At 38.2% G+C, this 20,402-nt stretch overlaps 1 protein-coding gene across 13 annotated transcripts in view; it reads right to left on the reverse strand.

The window, feature by feature from the left end:
• Positions 1-20,402, reverse strand: part of Cadps2 (calcium dependent secretion activator 2) — a 521,450-nt gene that overhangs the window by 371,618 nt on the left and 129,430 nt on the right. For all 13 annotated transcript variants that reach the window (XM_041675424.1, XM_041675418.1, XM_041675426.1 and 10 more), the window contains exon 2: positions 5,673-5,786. In XM_041675424.1, coding sequence (XP_041531358.1) covers positions 5,673-5,786 — 114 coding nt within the window. The remainder of the gene's footprint in view (positions 1-5,672; positions 5,787-20,402) is intronic.

Raw genomic sequence — 20,402 nt, forward strand, 5'->3', positions numbered from 1 at the left:
TATATTTCTATATCACTGTTCATCATCAAAGGCAGTCAGGACAGGAACTCAAACAGGGCAGAAACCTCCACAGGTGCTGATGTTGAGGCCACAAATGGGTGTTATTTACTGGCTTGTTCCCATGACTGGTTCAGCCTTCTTTCTTATAGAACCCAGGGTCACCAGCCTAGATATGACACCACCTACAAGCCCTACCAATCACTAATTAAGAAAATACCTTACAGCTGGATCTCATGGAAGAATTTTATCAACTGATTTCCCCTCTTTTCAGACAACTATAGCATTTATTTATTTACTTATTTATTTATTTTGGTTTTTTGAGACACAGTTTCACTATAGCTATCAAACCTGTCCAGGAACTTGATAGCTTTTGTAGACCATGCTGGCCTCGAAATCACAGGGATCTGCCTGCCTCTGCCTCCTGAGAGCTGGGATTAAAGGCATGCCCACCACCGCCCAGTTTACTAATTCTTTTGAAAGCTGTCATTAAAGACACACCTAAGCAAAAATCTTCTGAGTTTCAAATTTTGACTGCATGGTGCATATAAAATAATGAGTAAAAATTAGAGCTGAATTGTTGAGGTGTAAATGTTTATTTATAAGTTTTATATTAACAAGACCCTAAAATTATTTTTAATTTGTTGCAGGGTTTTCCTTTTTCTCCCTATACAAATAGAAAAACTGAATGGTTAGTAATTATGGTCACAGTAGTGGTGAATATGTTTAATACTCTATTGGTTACGTTTTGTTAATGTAACGTTTGGAAGAAAGAGTTTATTGTAGCACCCATAATGATGATGTTTTCTTCTAAAACTGCAGATATTAAAGGGAAATATTTGCAGAGTAAATACCTGCACACACAAGAAACTGGCACAGGACTATCTGCTGTGTAGACTAACAACATGGAAAAGGCTATTTTATTCAATAAAACGGAATCTCTGAGGATGACAGAGGAAATCTTTTCCATGTCAGTTTTGACCTTTACTCTAGTTTTACTTTGATGACCACATATAACACAAGCACAATCTGTTGCCAAACTAAACATCTCCAGTCTTAACACGTGAATATCAGAAGATACATTCAATACCCTAAGACCTTGGTTTCGTCATGGTTTCTGATTTATTATGCTTGGAAGAAAATACAGCTCTCTGAACACAAAGGTTGTAGTCTATACTTCACTACAGTTAATTTCATCAGCATGGCTTAAGCACACCTTTCACTAAACTTTACTTCCTTCATATCATGCATATTAAAAACAACTTACGGTGGTAGCACTGCTAATGTCCCCCTCAGTCTGCCCTAGCCATATAACTGCCACCAACATTCAGAGGGACTAATCTGGTACTATGTGGTTCCTTCCCTGTCCAGCTAGAGTTGGTGAGCTCCCATTAGCTCAGGTAAGCTGTTTCAGTGGGTGTACCCATCATGGCCTTCACCTCTTTGCTCATATTCTCACTCCTCCTACTCTTCAACTGGACTTTGGGAGCTCATCCCTGTGCTCCTCTGTGGGTCACTGCCTGTGCTTCCATCAGTTGCTGGATGAGGGTTCTATGGTGACATTTAAGATAGTCATCAATATGACTACAGGGTAAGGCCAGTTTGGACACCCTCTCCACTATTGCTTAGGGTCTTAGCTGAGGTCAGGGGTCATCCTTATTCCTGGGAATTTCTCTAGTGCCAGGTTTCTAGCCTCATAATGGCCCCCTCAATCAAAATACCTCTTTCCTTGCTCTCCATCTCTGTCCTTCCCCATCTCAACTATAACATTCCCTCAAACTCTCTCCCATTCCCCTTCTCCTTTCTTCCTCCTCTTCTACCCACCCTTCTCCCCTACCCCCATGATCCCAATTTTGTCAAGAAATCATGTTTGTTTCCCCTTCCCAGGGGAATCTATATATGTTTCTCTTAGGGTTCACCTTGTTACTTAGCTTCGCTAGGGTCACGGGCTATAGGCTCGTTATCCATTGCTTTGCAGCAGAGTATCTACTTATGAGTAAGTACCATGTTCATCTTTTCATATTTCTGGGTCAGAGTTACCTCACTCAGGATGCTTTTTCCTAGTTCCATCCATTTGCATGCAAAATTCAAGATGTCATTGTTTTGTTTTTGTAGCGAGCTGCATGGAATCACACCTGATGGATTTGTATAATCAACCCCTATGGCTAAAGTCTGACTTATGCTGTGATAACGCAATGATCATCAGCTGCTTGCATATGTGTGGGCCTATGGGCAGTGCCCACCTGGCAATCCGGGATTGGCAGCCCATGCCTACTTAAGGGCTGGGAGAGGTTTGCCCAGGGAGAGAGGAAAAAGGGAGAGAGGAGAGAGGTCAACGAAGAGAGAGGGGAAGAGAGAGAGAAGTGTAAAAAGTCCTGGAATAAAACTGCAGTGAGAAGAGCTCCAGTGGTCGCGTCATCCTTGCAGGACGAGGTGGGGTGTGACGAGTTTTATTTTGTTTTGTTCCACTGAGTAGCACTCTAATGTGTAGATGTGCCACATTTTCTTTATCCACTCTTCAGTTGAGGGGCATCTAGGTTGTTTCTAGGTTCTGGCTATTGCAAATAATGCTGCTATAAGCATAGTTAAGCAAATGTCCTTGGGTATATACCCAAGAGTGACATTGCTAGGTTGTGGGGTAGGTTGATACCCAATTTTCTGGGAAACAGCCACACTGATTTCCAGAGTGGTTGTACAAGTTTGCATTTCAACCAGCAAAGGAGGAGTGTTTCCCTTATTCCACATCCTCTCCATCATAAGCTATGATTAGTGTTTTTGATCTTAGCCATTCTAAGGAGTGTGAGGGATAAGGGGAGTAGAGGGAGGGAATTGGAGGAAAGGAGGGAGGGGGAACTGGTATTGGTATGCAAAATGAAAAAAGGTAGTTTGTTTTCTTTTTTAAAAAAAATGAAATAAAAAAGTGAAAAGAAAAACAAAACAGCTTATGCTAAATGGACATAATAATTAATTGCTCCCTGAGTTCTTATTTTATACCCAAAGATTAAAGAATTTCTCGTTTCCCATCAGAGAAGTTCCATTTTGTAGGAGATGGTGATTAATAGAGAGATCCACGACTATGAGAGATATAGATCATGACTCCTGACCCTGAAGCTCAGAATAAGAGGTGAAAGACGCTAAAAGCCAGAGATAGTGGATGTCTGCCAAAAACAGTTTACCAGATATGATAATGGTGTTGCACACATGAGTTCACAGTGACTGTGACTACATGCACAGCGCCTGTAAAAGAACAAACTAATCAAATCCCTGTATGGGTGAGGAAGGGGCTCGCGAAAGCCCACCTAGTTACTGACAATGGATGGGTACTTGGGGGAGGGAGAGTCTGTTTTCTTCTGAGGGACTAACCATATTCCAGTTGATGGACAGACCTATTGCATTAAGTAGACTCACTGAATTTCTTTGAAAAAGAGCATATAAAGTTGAGAGGGAAGTGTTGAAAGGGATAGAAGAGAAACCGGAGGGAAATGGGTAAGCAGTAGATTGATAAATATACATTAAGTGTATGTACAGAATTCTCAAGCAATGCAAAAAAAGTGTTTTTAAAGAAAACCATTACTATGAGTTTATAACAGAAAAGTCTTCCCGTGGCTCCAACTTCACACCAGTCTTTGGTGATATCAGTTCTGCATCATGGCCTTTTGAACAGTGTTCTATTGTTTTAATTTACAAATCTGTCAATAATTTATAGTCTTTATACTTCTCTAATCCATAGTGTGGTGCTAAATTTTTGGTGAACTTCTTTTTAAGATTTATGTGTTTTTATATTACGGGTATGAGTTTGCCTCCATGTATATCTGTGCACCACCTGTGTGCCTGGTGTCAGTAGAGGCCAGAAGGGGATGGTGGATGCTTTAAAACAGGAGTCACAGACGATTGTTAGTTACCATATGGGTGCTGGGAATTGAACCTGGGTCCTCTGGAAGAGCCAGAGCTCATAACTGCAAAGCACCTCCTCTAGCCCTTCATTTAGATTTTTAAAAAATTTATTCTCTTGTATTTATATTATTCTCTCCTTTTTTCTGTTTGTTAAGTTAATTTTTTCATTTTACATACCAACCCCAGTTCCACCTCCCTCTCCTTCTCCTACCCATCCCACTCCCATCCATTTTTCAGAGGGAATAAGGCCTCCCTTGGCATCTTCTAGAAGTTAGATAGTGTTACATTTAAGTCTATGATTCAATTATTTCACTTGGAAAAGGTGTTCATTCCAAGTACAGATCAATGTTTTGTGGCGCCATCACATAGTTTGAATTGAACTGATTTATCTTTTTCCCACTCTATTGTGGCTGCTCTTTGATCAAAAATTATTTTTACTGTAGTAGTATATTTCCAGATGCCCTATTGTGTTTCCTCAATCCATTTGTATTTTACAAACATCCACAGTCTTGATCATTGCAGGTTTTACAATAAATTCTCAGGTGGATTAGAAAAAGAAAATACTTATTTTATAATAATTTTAGATTTATGCAAAAGTTATAAAAGTACTTTTAAAAACCTCACCCATCCAAGAATTTCAACCAGTCCTTTTCTCTTAGTGTGCCATGCTATGTTTATCAAAACTCAATTGAGCTCATTGATTTATTTATTTTTAAAAACTGACACCTTTGTAGACAGCTCTCCTTTGAATTTATTATTTTTTTTGTTTCACTATGTACTATTGTATGCATGTATGCATATGAATACTCATCTTCTAAGATTCAGGGAAAGAGTTTATCATGTAAGACTCTGACATTCAAGGTAAGATTAAAGCCCTATTAAGATAGTCTGAGTTGAGATCAAGTTAGACAATATATCCACTATAGCTCCCAGATCTGTGTCATGAATACTTGGTAAGCAAGTCTTCCATAACTGCCAGATGATCCTTTAACTCCATATATACTTGTGCAGTTGAATATTAAATAGCATATCATTCATAAACCACCAGTATTTTGTTTTGCACATGACAGTATTCCCTGCCTCAGGGCAGTTCAGAATATTATGTTTCCAAGCTTTCAATTTTCCTCTAGCCTACATTATGTTGTATGCCATGTTTCTTCAGACGAATTGTCTAAAGCTTTTGCACAATGAAAGAAACCTGACTCCCAAATGACTCTGAGATGCTTAGGACATATGTGAACTATCCGATTTAACATCTATTGGCAATTTATTGAAACAAACTCATGATCTTATGAGAAAGTTATTCACAGGAAACACACAGAGTTCCCATTTGAGTCGCAAGCTGAAATCAGAAGCAACAGCAAGATGGACCAGTGGGTATTATTTATTCAATTAGAAAAGAGAATGCATTCGCTTGAAATTAATTAGTGGCCTTAATTATTATAAAGCTTAGAGAACAAACTGGCATAAGATAGTAATTTACTATTGAAATCCTGATTAAGAAGGATCATTTATGAATGTGAACAGGAAGATAGCTAAATCCAGCTGTATCAGTCACTGCCAGAAGATGATTCTAAACAGTTTTCTTCACAAACAATGTAATTTCCAATTTTATTTATCTCCCAAAACCAGGCTGTGGAATTAGAGTTTTTAAATTGCAAAGTAGAAGTGACAATCCTTTGGAGAAAGTCAAAAGCTCAAAGACTCTTTGCCATACCAGTGACAGCCTTTAAATGGTCCCAGAAAGCATCACAGTTCCTCAAACAGCTCTGCAGACTCACCTCATAGTAACTTCGGACTGCATTGCAAAAGGCTTCATCGGCTACTATCTGAGTTTCCCCATTGAGGAAGGCCTGGAACCGTTCCTTCAGTAACTGCAACTGCTGTTTGTTGAGCTACAGGGAAAATAAATAAGTAAATAAATAAATACATAAATAAATAAGCTGATAAATCAGCCAATCTGTACAATAGAACAATCATTAAAAGTTATATATGCTGTAGACAGATGAGTTAGACATAGATTTAGCTTTATAGTAAAGAAAAAAAAACTGAAAAATCTTCCTCTCTGTACTTAAGAACATTTTCCCCAAGCGACTTCCCTACACTTCTCAGAATCCAGATGTGGACCTGGGCTACAAATGTCTGCTCTAGACAGAATTCCTCGTGTCAACTTCCAGGCCCTTTGCAGAGACAGGAAAAGCTAAAATTTTGCTGAGAGACTGATGCACAAAATTGTGCTGAATAAACAAAGCCACACGAGGGTAAGAACTCTTAGAGACAAGTAGACACCTTTTGGGGAAAGAGGCAATAAGCTGGAATATCACAGAACACATGAGCAAAAGGGACTCAGGACAAAATCTTCTGGAAGGAATGAGTGCTGGCTTCTAAACGTTCCAATTCCAGGAACAAACATGCTTTACACGCCTGAACTGAAATAAATAGAGACGTGAGCAGATGACAGATCTGGAAGATGAGCGACCCACAGATAAACCAGGAACGCCTACTCAAGCCCTCCTGGGGGAAGAGATGAGAGGCTGAGGGGGAACACAAATTTACAACCCAACTTCATCAGCACTGTAATGCGGCTGCCGTCACTACCAGCTGTCATAACAACCCAGGCTGGCTCAGACACAGGCTGTGACTCACCAACCATGTCCTCTAGTCAACTACAAACAGCACCAGTCACTTCGGTTTTAAGCTGCACTGCAAAATAAAGACCAGGTGTCTCTTGTTTAAAAAAAAAAAAGTATAAAAAATTCCATGATAGCAGGAACAGAGATTTAAACCCAGTGTTTAGGCCCCTGAAAACACTGTCTTGGGGCTCTGCATTCATTCATGCCATGAACCTCATCTTTATCACACACACACACACACACACACACACACACACGCTTAAGACAGGCAATAGGTCTAGACATATAGAAATGCTGGGTTCATGCTCCACTAGACCAAGGCAGTTCTGGAAACAGTGTTCACTGGAACACATAACAAACAGCAGAGGAATGATGTTTCTGTTTCATTCCATCATGATGAGCCTTCACTGAAGAACCTAGTCCAGTTGTGGAGTCTACAGAGGCGGAACCACGCTGGGGAAAAATGATTAAAGGATTAGAAAGCGAAACAAAACCGGTATGATTTGGCTTCAAGAAGAAAGCTGGTGTGAAATAAGTTTAAATCTGTTCAAAAGGCTTATTAAAATGCCATTCAAATATCAGAGCGACAAGCTCTTTCAAAACCTGGATTTTATTTAGGAGTCTAACAAACAAGGAAGCTTGAAATGACACTGTTGCAGTTGCTCCCAGGCTGATAAAAAAAAGTGTCCTATTGTGTGCCTAGGTGTTAGAAGAGTAAATAAAAGCGCTTGCTCTGAGGAATGAAAGATGAAGATGGTCCATTCTTTCAGTAAGATTACTTCCTTCATTTTAAAAGGAGTTAACCCCGATGAAGTACAGCAACAAGAAACATCACCAGTATGTTACAACCTACATCTCCATAGTAAAAGAAGAAAATAAAGAAGACACCTTCTGTAGGCATGTGTACAAGCAAGGCAGAGTTAAGTCCACAACTTTAGTACTCTAAGCATAGCTCACAAAGAGGACTTAATGGAACTGGGACACAACTGCTTAGTGTAAGGCAGCTGAGAGGTTTTAGTTTCGGAGCCATGGGAGTCACAACAAAAAGCTTTACCTTGCAAATCCAGCATTGGATGAGATGACAGAAATGGAAAGGTTTGTGGGGAACCAGAGGGGACTTTCATGATCATTTGTCCAAGCTCCTCCACTGGATGAAACCTCATTCAAAATAAATAACTTGTTTCTCCTTCCAACTTTCTTCTATCCAAAGTATTTTGTTACTCCTTTTAAAAACCACTCTAAAATATTATCTCTGTGAATTCTAGTTTATCAGTATTTAAGTTTAGTTGTTAGAATTACTTTCCAATGATTATGACATGGCAAATGCAAAGACATTAATCAAAGGAAGGAGATTGCCATCATCTCAGACAAAACCAGCACAGTATCAAAAACATGCATAAGCCTGTACCTACCTATCAGGATCCAACATTTATAAATAAAAGAATTTTAATTCAGTCACTTGTTTGCTTTTTTCTGTGGTGGATAAGTAGATAAAATATATTTAAAAAGTGTAAAGTATAAAGTTTAAAGAAAGCTCCATAGCTTTAGTCCGAATCCTACTGTACCTGTATAGAAATTAGATTTTGAATCTGGTTTATTTTTTGTGTGCTGTTTTTATTTGCAAGTTTTTCATAAGAAGTTTATAAACTTAAAATTTGAAAATGAATATGTACATATATGATAGATTACTAAATAGATACATAAATAGGTATACATAGACAAAAGATACTGCTGCTATATTTAAGAAATGAAACAGCATCAAATATTAGTAAGATAAGTTAAATAAGTCTCTTAATTAACAACAAGTATTTACATTTCCATACAGATAAAATGGGAAAGAAAAATGAAATCAGTCTTCAAATACAGCACTGATAACTGTTCTCAGAAAGTAGTTTCCTAAAACGTTTTGAACTATACAATCTCTATTATAGACTAAGAGAAATATTACTTGATTAGCACGCAGATAGAAGAAATCAACACAGAAACAATCAGAATCAAAATACAAGTCAAATGTGATTTACATTTTGCTACGATGCACTTTTTACTACAGTATAATACTAAAAGTGGCATAAGAATAACTGATTATCTCCCCCAAAAAATATAGATTACAGTATAACTCACAATGATATGGATTAAATCATTTAATATATAAAGGTTGAACCATAATGAAACTAGAAGAAAACACAAGAGAATTCCTTTCTACATCAGTGTGAGAAAAACCTCTCTAATTATGACTCAAAACCCACAATTCCATTAAATGGAAAAAAACCTTCAGATCCGTATTTCTCATGAATATAAATGTAAAATCCTCAAGAAAATGTTAGAAAGCTGAATTCAATAGGTATAAAATCAATTACTCAAGCAAAACCAAACATGATTCGTCATAAGTGTGTGGTTCAACACTCAAAAATCTATTAGAACTTATCCCATAAACAAGCTAAAATGAAAAAGAAACACATGATCATATCAGTAGCTATAGCGAAAACATTTAGGAAAGTCAACAGTCATTCATTATTTTTTAAAAAGAAATGTCCATGAACCACAAATGGAGAGTAACTCCCTAAACTTATATGTTAATAAAACCTCCTACAAAACCACACAATCACTGTTACATATAATGACAGGACATGAGCAGCTTTCTTCCTGAGGTTATGGCAAAGGATGGGTGCTCAGCTGCCCACTGCTCATAAAGAGAATAATGGAAGTCATCCTAGATAAAGCAGTAAGACAAAAGGTAGAGGAAAAGGAAGAAGAAACAAAACAGTCTTTCTTCATAGATCATAATGAAAATCTATGAAAAAGCCCCAAAAATATCAACGACAAAATGTCCCTGACATAATAATCAATTATAGTGTGGCAACAGTGTGTAGGTTTAGTGTACAAAAGTTAACTGCTTTTCTGTACAACACCAATGAATAAGTTGAAGTTTTAATTAGAGTTACAAGGTAATTTTTATTATCTTCTAAGTGCAAAACCTGATCATAACTCTAACAAATGTATAAGACTGTAAAAGACAACCATGTAGTAAAAAGCACAAAACCAATGAAGAAATCAAAGCAAACAAATTGGAAAGATATTCCCCTTCATGGGTAAGCAGATCAATATTGTTAGGATATTGGTTCTTCCTTACTTGATATGATTGACAAAAACCATCCTCACTCAAAATTCTGACATGTCATTTTCTGGAAATCAACAAATTAATTTTACTATCCAGAAAGACAAAAGAACAAAAGTAGTCATTGTGTTATTGAATGAAAAGAATAAAGTTGGAGGGCTGATACTACTCACCTTCAATGTTTATGGCTATTGTAATCTAGAAACTGAAATTAGCAGACATGTAGGCAAGCAGATCAATGCAGTGAAAAAGGATGCCCAGAAAGAGACCTAGAGAACTAGTATCAACTGGTCTTTAACAAAGAAACAACGTCAACTTATAAGAACAGACAGTATTTAGAGCAAATGGCACTGGAATAGTTAGACAGTCACAAGAAAAATACAAGGGTCTAGACAAATACCTTACTTTCATTACAAATATTAACTTAAAAAGATCACAAGTCTAAATGTAAAACTATGAATGTCCTAATCTACGAAAAATTTTATATGGCCATGTATTTGGTGACTTTTTAGATATAAGGGCAAAGGCATAAAATGAAAAGATAATCGAGGCACTAGCACTAGACTTTATTTAAATTAAAATTTCCTCCTCTCCTCCAAATCCAATCCCCTAATCTCAGGCCCATCTTGGTAGCAGACTGCCGACTACGTCCTCCCCTCACCCTCAGTCCATATCCTCAACCCTAAAGGATCAGCATACCTTCCTCCCTAAACATCCTGTTATCCCAGTCCCAGTTCCAGGAAACATTCAGCCTGACAGAGAAGCAAGAAGGCCACTGAAGTAGGTACACACTCAAACTTTAGGTTTTTACTGCCCTACCACTTATCCATGACCAATCCCACAGGATTATTCCCGGCTTTGCAGCACACCAACTGTTGTTGCTTCCCCTTCCTTTCTGCCCAATTCCCAGGGGAACACCCTACTTTCTTCCTTCCTGTGGACCTCTTCACCCCTTTTAGCCCATCTCCATTCCTAAATGTCAGTTCCTAATACACAAGAACATGTTTTACCTGGACCCTCTAGTGGCCACATTTATCAGGATCCCAGAAGAATTTCCTACCAGACAACACATAGCTACCATGCTGCCCTATGAACAAGAAAGGACAACAGAAATCAAAAAGCAAATGCCCACCCAACAAAGACAAGACCAGATCTGAGCACTTACAACTGCAGTCTTCCCAATCCCAGATGCCAAGATGCTAGTGTAAAACCAGAATCAGTAACAGCCAGGACAATACGCCACCACTAAAGTCCAAAAGCCAACATAGTAGGCCCTGAGTTTTGTGACACAGCTGTAACGAAAGACAAAGACCTTAAAACAGAATAAATTTTACATGCAAAAATGCCCTAGGAGACCATAAAAAGGCTAACTGGAAAATTGATGGTAGCAATTCATATCCTAAAGAACTAATATCTAAAGACATGGCGACTTCCTGGAAACTGATGTAAACCTAACGAGCCAGAAAGAAAATGAATGAAAGACACATTGCAGGGCAGTGACACTCAATCTAAGAAAACATGCCTAGCTCCATGTAACTCCAATAAGCTATTTGAAGTGTTTGGAAGCACACAAACTGAAACCTCAAAAACGGTGGGAAATTTTGTAATAAATACATATGTCCCTGATATCAATAATTGTACTTGGTGATTGACAATACTGAAATACTTAAACACATGTAAAATGAAAGCATTTACTTCATTAAAATTGCTAATAATAAAAGTGGAAATGATGTAATAAGAGGAGACAAATTTAAGACATACTACATTCAAATAATATATTATATTAATTGCACAATAAAAATATAAGAATTCTCTGTGTTCTAATATGAAAAAAATCCAAAAGAAAGCAACTTAGAATGATATTTAAGATAGGGTTTGTTTGATATTGGAAATAGGCAAAATGAAAATGAGTATGAGAATTTGCCTTTGTGTGCTGAAAAAAAAAAAAAACCAAGGAAGATAATGGTTTTACAAACATGACAGGTAGAAAATAAGAGAGAAAGGCTTTTCAACTTACAGTGCTTTATTAATTTGGGGATTTAAAGTCACACATTTTATCTACTCAAATTTTATTAATATAGATTTAAAATAGGCTATAAGTCTTAGAGTTTATATTGCCTTGGTAAAACACTGTTGTTGGGAGCAGTGAGACCCCAGATCCTGAATTTCGTGTAATCCCCTGATCCGTGTGCCTACAGCTGCTCTGAGCACGCAACCTTCAGGAGTTCCTGATATATTCAATTAAACTCTTTGTTTTTTGAGGGCATAATGCTTCCTTACAGTATCTATTGGAATTTTCAATTATAAGTTGTTTTATCATAGCCATGGCTGTTGTCTCATCTCCAAACAATATACCTGCTACTTGTAACAGTCTATCTACATAATCTTGGAATGGTTCAGATGGCTCTTGTAGAACTTTTGATAATTGATCCCCAGCTGCTTTGTTAGGTAGGACCTTCCACGCTTTAGTGGCAGCTGCACCTATTTGGGTGAATACTCCTGGATCATAAATAATTTGTTGCTGCAAATTGGCATAAGCCCCATCCCCAGTTAACATATCTAAATCATGTTGAGCTTGACCTGCTAGAGCATTTAACTGGGCCGTTTGCTTACAATTTTCCTGATATTCCCCTTGCCATAGGAGATAATCTCCCCCAGATAAGGCATAATTGCTGCCAATAACTTGATGTTAAATTCATAGCAGAGAAAGATTCTACCATTGTTGAAAGGAGTGGCAGGGCTGCGTTCTGGCTTCCCTGGCTCCCGCATGGCTAGCTTTATCCAAAATAATTACACAAAAACTGTATTCTTTTAAACACTGCTTGGCCCATTATATCTAGCCTCTTCTTGGCTAACTCTCGCACCTGGACTAGCCCATTTCTAATAATGTGTGTAGCACCCCAAGGTGCACTTACCAGGAAGATTCTAGCCTACGTCCATCCTGGGTGACTTTAAGCTATCCTTTCAGGAGGACAAATTAGATAATGTGGGATTCCTCTCTTTATGCTATGAATATTTTTTATTACCATTTGTTAACAAAGAAGCTGCTTTGGCCTATAGCAGGGTAGAATACAGGCAGATATATATAGAAAGTAGGAGATGGGATGTAGCTGCCAAAGGAGAAAGACATGCCAGAACCTTACCAGTAAGCTATAGCCTTATGCTGATATACAGATTAATAGAAATGGATTAATCTAAGATATAAAAGTTAATACGAAGCCTGAGCTAACAAGCCAAGCAGTGTTGCAATTACTAGTTTCTGTGTGATTATTCAAGTCTGAGCAGTAAGAAAATGAAAAACCAGTCTCCACTTAGAAAATGGTCCAAAAGTGGGGCAACTACATAGCATAAAAACTGAGAGAAGCGTCTTTTGGCCATTTGAACTTCTTCTGTTGAGAATTCTCTATTCAGATCAGTGCCCCATTTTATAATTGGGTTGATTAGCCTTTTACGGTCTAGTTTCTTGAGTTCTTTATATATTTTAGAGATCAAACCGTGTCAGTTGCAGGGTTGGTGAAGATCTTCTCCCAGTCAGTGGGTTGTCTTTTTGTCTTAGTGACAGTGTCCTTTGCTTTACAGAAGCTTCTCAGCCTCAGGAAGTCCCATTTATTCATTGATGCCCTTAGTGTCTGTGCTGCTGGGGTTATACATAGGAAGTGGTCTCCTGTGCCCATGTGCTGTAGAGTACTTCCCACTTTCTCTTCTATCAGGTTCAGTGTGTTCGGACTGATATTGAGGTCTTTAATCCATTTGGATTTGAGTTTTGTGCATGGTGATAGATATGGATCTATTTTCATTCTTCTACAGATTGACATCCAGTTTTGCCAGCACCATTTGTTGAAGATGCTCTCTTTTTTCCATTGTATACTTTTAGCTCCTTTATCGAAGATCAGGTGTTCATAGGTTTGTGGGTTAATGTCAGGGTCTTCTATTCGATTCCATTGGTCGACTTCTCTGTTTTTATGCCAATACCAAGCTGTTTTCAATACTGTAGCTCTGTAATAGAGTTTGAAGTCAGGGATGGTAATGCCTCCAGACAATCCTTTATTGTATAAGATTGTTTTGGCTATCCTGGGTTTTTTGTTTTTCCATATAAAGTTGATTATTGTCTTCTCCAGATCTGTGAAGTATTTTGATGGGATTTTGATGGGGATTGCATTGAATCTATAGATTGCTTTTGGTAGAATTGCCATTTTTACTATGTTGATCCTCCCAATCCAAGAGCAAGGGAGGTCTTTCCATTTTCTGGTGTCTTCTTCAATTTCTTTCTTCAAAGACTTATAGTTCTTGTCAAGTAGATCTTTCACTTCCTTGACTTCCTTAGCGATCAGGGAAATGCAAATCAAGACAACTTTAAGATACCATCTTACACCTGTCAGAATGGCTAAAATAAAAAACACCAATGATAGCCTTTGCTGGAGAGGTTGTGGAGAAAGGGGTACACTCACCCATTGCTGGTGGGAATGCAAACTTGTGCAACCACTCTGGAAAGCAGTGTTTCGGTTTCTCAGGAAATTCGGGATCAACCTACCCCTGGATCCAGCAATACCACTCTTGGGAATATACCCAAGAGAGGCCCTATCATACAACAAAAGTATATGCTCAACTATGTTCATGGCAGCATTGTTTGTAATAGCCAGAACCTGGAAACAACCTAGATGCCCTTCAACGGAAGAATGGATGAAGAAAGTATGGAATATATACATATTAGAGTATTACTCAGCAGTAAAAAACAAGGACTTCTTGAATTTTGCATACAAATGGATGGAAATAGAAAACACAATCCTGAGTGAGGTAAGCCAGACCCAAAAAGAGGAACATGGGATGTACTCACTCATATTTGGTTTCTAGCCATAAATAAAGGACATTGAGCTTATAATTCATGTTCCTAGAGAAGCTAAATAAGAAGGTGAATCCAAAAACAAACACATAGGCATCCTCAGGAATATTAACCTTCATCAGGCGATGAAAGGAGACAGAGACAGAGACCCACACGGGAGCACCGGACAGAAATCTCAAGGTCCAAATCAGGAGCAGAAGGAGACGGAGCACGAGCAAGGAACTCAGGACCACGAGGGGTGCACCCACACACTAAGACAATGGGGATGTTCTATTGGGATCTCACCAAGGCCAGCTGGCCTAGGTCTGAAAAAGCATGGGATAAATCCGGACTAGCTGAACATAGAGGACAATGAGGAATACTGAGAATTCAAGAACAATTGCAGTGGGTTTTTGATCCTACTGCACGTACTGGCTTTGTGGGAGCCTAGGCAGTTTGAATGCTCACCTTATGAGACCTGGATAGAGGTGGGCAGTCCTTTTGCTTCCCACAGGTCAGGGAACCCTGATTGCTCTTCGAGCAGATGAGGGAGGGGGACCTGATCGGGGGAGGGGGAGGGAAATGGGAAGCGGTTGTGGGGACGAGGCAGAAATCCTTAATAAATAAATAAATTTAAAAAAAATAAAAAAAAAACTGAGAGAAGCATTGGAAGGAATTCTAAACACAAAAGAACAGAGTTTAAGCATGGCCCCTTGGTAGCAGCATTTTCTTCTGGGGGCTCTGTTTGCCGTTGGCAAGCAGAGATGTGGCTCTTTTAAGAAGGCTTCCTGGTTCATACTGGCAGCACTAACAGCTCTGGCTCTTTCGGGAGATCTGGCTACAGAACACTTAAATGGGATCTGTGAGCAGAGTGCTACAAGTTGCTTAGTGGCAACATAGACCTGCTGTGTCCCTGCAGCTGGGGCAATGAGCATGGCTCGCAGAGTAAGTGTACCAGCCATACTTAAAGACCAAGAGATATTTAATTATGGGGTCTGTTAAGCTAAACCAACATAAAGATATCTTGACTTCAAAATTTGGGTCTAATTTGGAAAAGAGGTTTTGCTTTTGTTTCCACTGAGAATGGGAACCTGTGGGTTTCTTCCAAACAAATGTGGTTTGATGGAACAAGACTCCCAGAAAGGTCTCCATGAACACTAAAAAAATACTTCATCCAACAAATAGAAGGAAGCAGTTTGGAGAAAACTATGCCCAAGGTCCCAAAATGATTGTTTGTTGATGTTTGCTTTCATTTAAAGGGGGATATGATATAGAGATGAATACTTTGTACTGGTAAAAATCTTGATCTGTTGACACAAATTTAAGGTTGATTTTGTTATACTGTGTATATGTATTTTGTTTACGGTATTGTGTTTGTGTAGCTCATTTAAAACTGTAATGTATAGTTAGGAAATACACATTAATAGATAGTCATCTGTAATAAGCAAACTTTTAATTATGTTAGTTAGGTTTCCAAGACATAGATACATGTTTCAGTTAGATAAATAATCTTCAACACTCCAAAGATTTACAGAATATGGCATTTAAAATGTTTTAAAAATTTAGACTTTTCTTGACAGTGAGACATGTCTGCTTCTGGCAGCACCAATTACATCAGAGAGGTTGATGACATCGAAGAAACTTGTTATGGAATTTGTCTTCAATGTGATAAGGCTAGCCATTTGGGCAAGAAACTGCTCTTGCCTGGCCTGTTTGATGGTATGTGGTATGAACTGGGCATACAGGACCCATAGAAATATGAGTGCTGAACTTGCCTAAGGAAGGTGAGACAGTCCTTCAGAGCTCCTGCTTCACAGAAGAAACTGCCAGACATTCTGCACACACAGAAGAAAGCAACTGATGAACTTTGCTACTACAAGTCAGACAGATCTTCAAATTTCCTGCTTCATGGAAAAGTCTGCCAGATACTAGAGGCCTATAGGCTGAAGATGGTTGCCCTCATGTTACAGAAGAACTTTGGGTGACTGTCCAGACAGTGAGATGTCTCTGTCATTTCTAGAAGTTTGTAAGTTGCTTACAATGCACTTTCTGTTCATTTAAGAAATACTATATCTTTATGGGATCTTTGATGGAACTGAAGACAGAAGTTGAAGGACATGCCAGAACCTTGAAAGTAGGCCACAGCTTCGTGCCAAGACACAGATAAATAGAAATGGGTTCATTTTAGATATAAGAGTTAGTTAATAAGACGTCTGACCTAATATGCCAAGCAGTGCTGTAATTATTATAGTTTCTGTGTGATTATTCGGGTCTGAGCAGTTAGGAAATGAACAAGCAGCCTCTGTTTATGCATTGATTATTTTTTGTTTTATTTTTTAAACATCTAAAGTATGAGGATTTCACTGAATGGTAGTTAAAGAAAATGAAATAAAAACCATGCTAATCTTATGCCCATATCATTCTAAACAATTTATTCATTTTAGATGATTGGATTTTAATATTGTTTGGTTTTGAAATAGTCTCATGAAACATGCTATGTGGCCTAGGCTGGCTTCAAACTCGATATGAAGCCCATGTTAGTCTTGAATTCCACATTTTTCTGCCTCTGTCATACAAGTACTTGGATTATAGGCATGTACCACTACACCTGGGTCAATGTATAAATCTCATAAAATCTCTAACAAGTGACTTCTCAGAATTCACTTGAGCCCACTGTGCCCACACACAGAGGTTGGAGAGAGAATCTATTACATTAAAGAAACCTATTCACAATTTGGGCAGTAATAAAATGTTGCAGGGAGCACTACTTGGTTGGTTCCTGGTTGCCCTGACAGCTTAGACCCAAAGTAACCACACAGAAACTGTATTATTTAAATCACTGCTTGGCCCATTAGCTCTAGTTTCTTATTGGCTAACTCTTACATCTTAATTCAACCCATCTCCATTAATCTGTGCATCATTACGACGTCATGGCCTACCAGCAGTTTCAGCACGTCTATCTCTGGCAGCTCCATGGCATCTCTCTGACTCTGCCTTCCTTCTCCCAGCATTCAGTCCAGTTTCCCCCACCTACCTAAGTTCTGCCCTTTCAAGAGGCCAAGACAGTTTCTTTATTCATTAACCAATAAAAACAACACATAGAAGGACCTCCCACGCCAATAAAACATTAAAATATTCATCCTATGACTTTGTAGTACATAGTCAGCACTTTCTAAGGCAACACAGACTAGAATTAGGTTCTTCAACACATCAATTTAAGAATCTAAACACAAGCATTTGCTGAGGAGTCTTCACTTCTAGAACAAAATTTCGGGTTTCTCCATTCCCCTGGATACTCTTCACTGTAGTTTCTGAGAAAATAAACATGCTAAATCAAACTAAAACCACAAAAACTCCTGGAAAGCAGTAAGATAGGCAAATGAAATATATTACAATAGCAATGTTCCCTCTTAATATAGACGGGTAGAGTGTGTATATCTCTCCTAGGATAGAGCGGCCAACACAGAAAGAGTGGTGGAAAGACAGCTTCCCACACCGTGAGCACTCTGTGTCTATTAATTCAACCCAAGAGATAATTAGCTCTTGGCAGACACATCGGCTGACTCACAGCACACTTCTTGTCAACAAAAACTTCTAAGATTTTCTTCCATGATCTTCATTAAGCCCTGTTTCATCTTTCTAAATCCATTCAGTTCACTGTTACAGTTGATTAAGACTTCTGTTTTAACTTCTGAATTCCTTTCCCCCAGGTCTGTAAAGCTCTGCCAGTTTGCTATAGTCACTACTGTAATAGGACATTCTTCATAGTCTTTGTTGCAGTAGTACAAAATCCTTACTAACTCATGATTAAGAATTCTGATATTCCCATTATTGATGCTGATATACAACATCAAACAATATTTTGTGGGGTCAGCTGACTGACTGTTCAACCGTGTTTGAAAACTGTATTTTCCCCCTATTTTATCATCAGGCATTGCTTTCACCACCAATGAATAAAATATTTCTTTCAAATATAAATAAAAAAACTAACAATCTAGTGGGGATTTAAAACAAACTTTATATAAAAATAAATTATAGAATCTTAAAAAACACACATATCCTTGAAAATATGTAAACACAGTCAAGACACCATGCTTATGAAAATACTTGACAGTAAAGGCTGCATTTTATAGATCCAGTCCGGCTGTGCTAATTGTGTAGCTGAAATAATAACTGCAATGGGGGAAACAAAACCCTGGGTTTAAAGATGTTCTGTTTATCTTTGGCATTTTGTTTTCCAGCTCAAATTAGATCATAGACTTTTCATGCTAAATCATGGACTAACTGAAGACACATTCCAGGATTCTTCTAGACAAGAGACAACTCAGTATGCCTCCAAGAACCCAGCACCCACTACTGTACTGTGTGGATCCTGCCTTGGCCTGCAGCTCTTGTCACCAGGCTCACCACTTACAGTAGCAGCTTCAAGATAACAGATTCCATAGCAAAGCAGCACTTGACCGCAGGGTAGAATATCTTTGGGACTGGAATCAGAGTTTTCTAGGTTAAGCTTCTTTACTCCAGGCACCAATGTTCATGAAAATGCACGAAGGCACACTACTGAATTAGACAAAGCAAAGGACACAGTAAAGATTAAAAGACAGGAGGGAAAAAGGAGTAGTGTGTATCAATAGTTGGCAAATAAAATGTACAATACTGGCACCTTCCACAGTCTAAAACACAAAGGCCCTCAAAAGGGAAGAGCAAAGTAGCTCCTGAGAGAGCCTCTTACATGGGAAACATTAGCACTAATCATTTCCAATTCTATAAGGTTTTGTGTCCTCTTGCATGAGAACAGATGCAGGTTAAGCTTTGGCTTTGGATAATTTTCGTCCTCATAGCCTTCAGATCAAGAATGTTTAACCACAGAGTTTATGTCACATTCCAAAAATTGGAAAGAAAAGATGAAAGCTGAAACATTTCTTTTCATACTTTCAAACAAGGCTTTCAAAACATGGATATGCAACCTGTTCTTGGGACAGCAACTATACCCACAAGAGACTACAAAGACCAGGTTTATTATGTGACCAATGAGATATAAGATAGGAGATATGTATGAATTCTTGCAGGAAGGATGCTGCAGCAAATGGTTCCTTTCCACTTTCTCTGCAGCTGACATTTTATATGACAACTGAAGGTGACACATTGACTCTGAAGACAGAGAAATAGCAGCATAAGCAGAGTTGACGTCCACAATAGCAATGCTACCCTGGACCCCTCACCTCTCCACTTTGACTAAGAGAGAATTGACCATCATATACAGACAACTTTTATTTTGGCTTCACTGGCAATATGTGGCTACTGGCACTTAATCCTAATGAATTAAAAAGAAAAATCAATAAAGTACAGAACCAGGAGGAAAATATCACAGTATGCAGGTAGCCTAATATATCCTGTAAGATTATTCTAAAATATTTTTCATATTTTTTGCAATAGAAGATCATCATTCAATAGGTCTGCCCCAATAAACAGTGAACATCTAAATAAAAGTGCCTGAGGCAGACTGAAAATAATATTATTTTGGAAAATTGAAATGTTATTATCTCACAATATTATGAGGGAGATTAAAAAGTCCCAAAGGAACAATAGCAATTTAACATATCTTATAATAAAAGGTATTCTAACTAATGAGTATAGAATCACACCTACTGCATTATAGATAAATGGACCCTAGGCAAAGCTAACTCAGCTATGTTCTTGTCAGAATGAAAACCATTATGATGCTGTCTTTGGTGTGTATGTGGGAGGCAGGTGAAAAATGAAACTACAATGTGTAGTCCAAGGATTTCACTAATTTCCCTGCCAAGGGGCATAGACAGCATACCTCCAAATGCCTAGTTTTTCTTTCTTTTTCTCCTTGTGGAATTGTCATCAACAAATAAAAATCACACATATTCAAGGGTATTTATAATGAGATGTTTTGTCATCATTTGACCTTTTCTGG

The sequence above is a fragment of the Microtus oregoni genome, unplaced genomic scaffold (genome assembly GCF_018167655.1).
Source record: "Microtus oregoni isolate MIOR12 unplaced genomic scaffold, Mior012 000026F_ref0000081, whole genome shotgun sequence".
NCBI lineage: Eukaryota > Metazoa > Chordata > Mammalia > Rodentia > Cricetidae > Microtus > Microtus oregoni.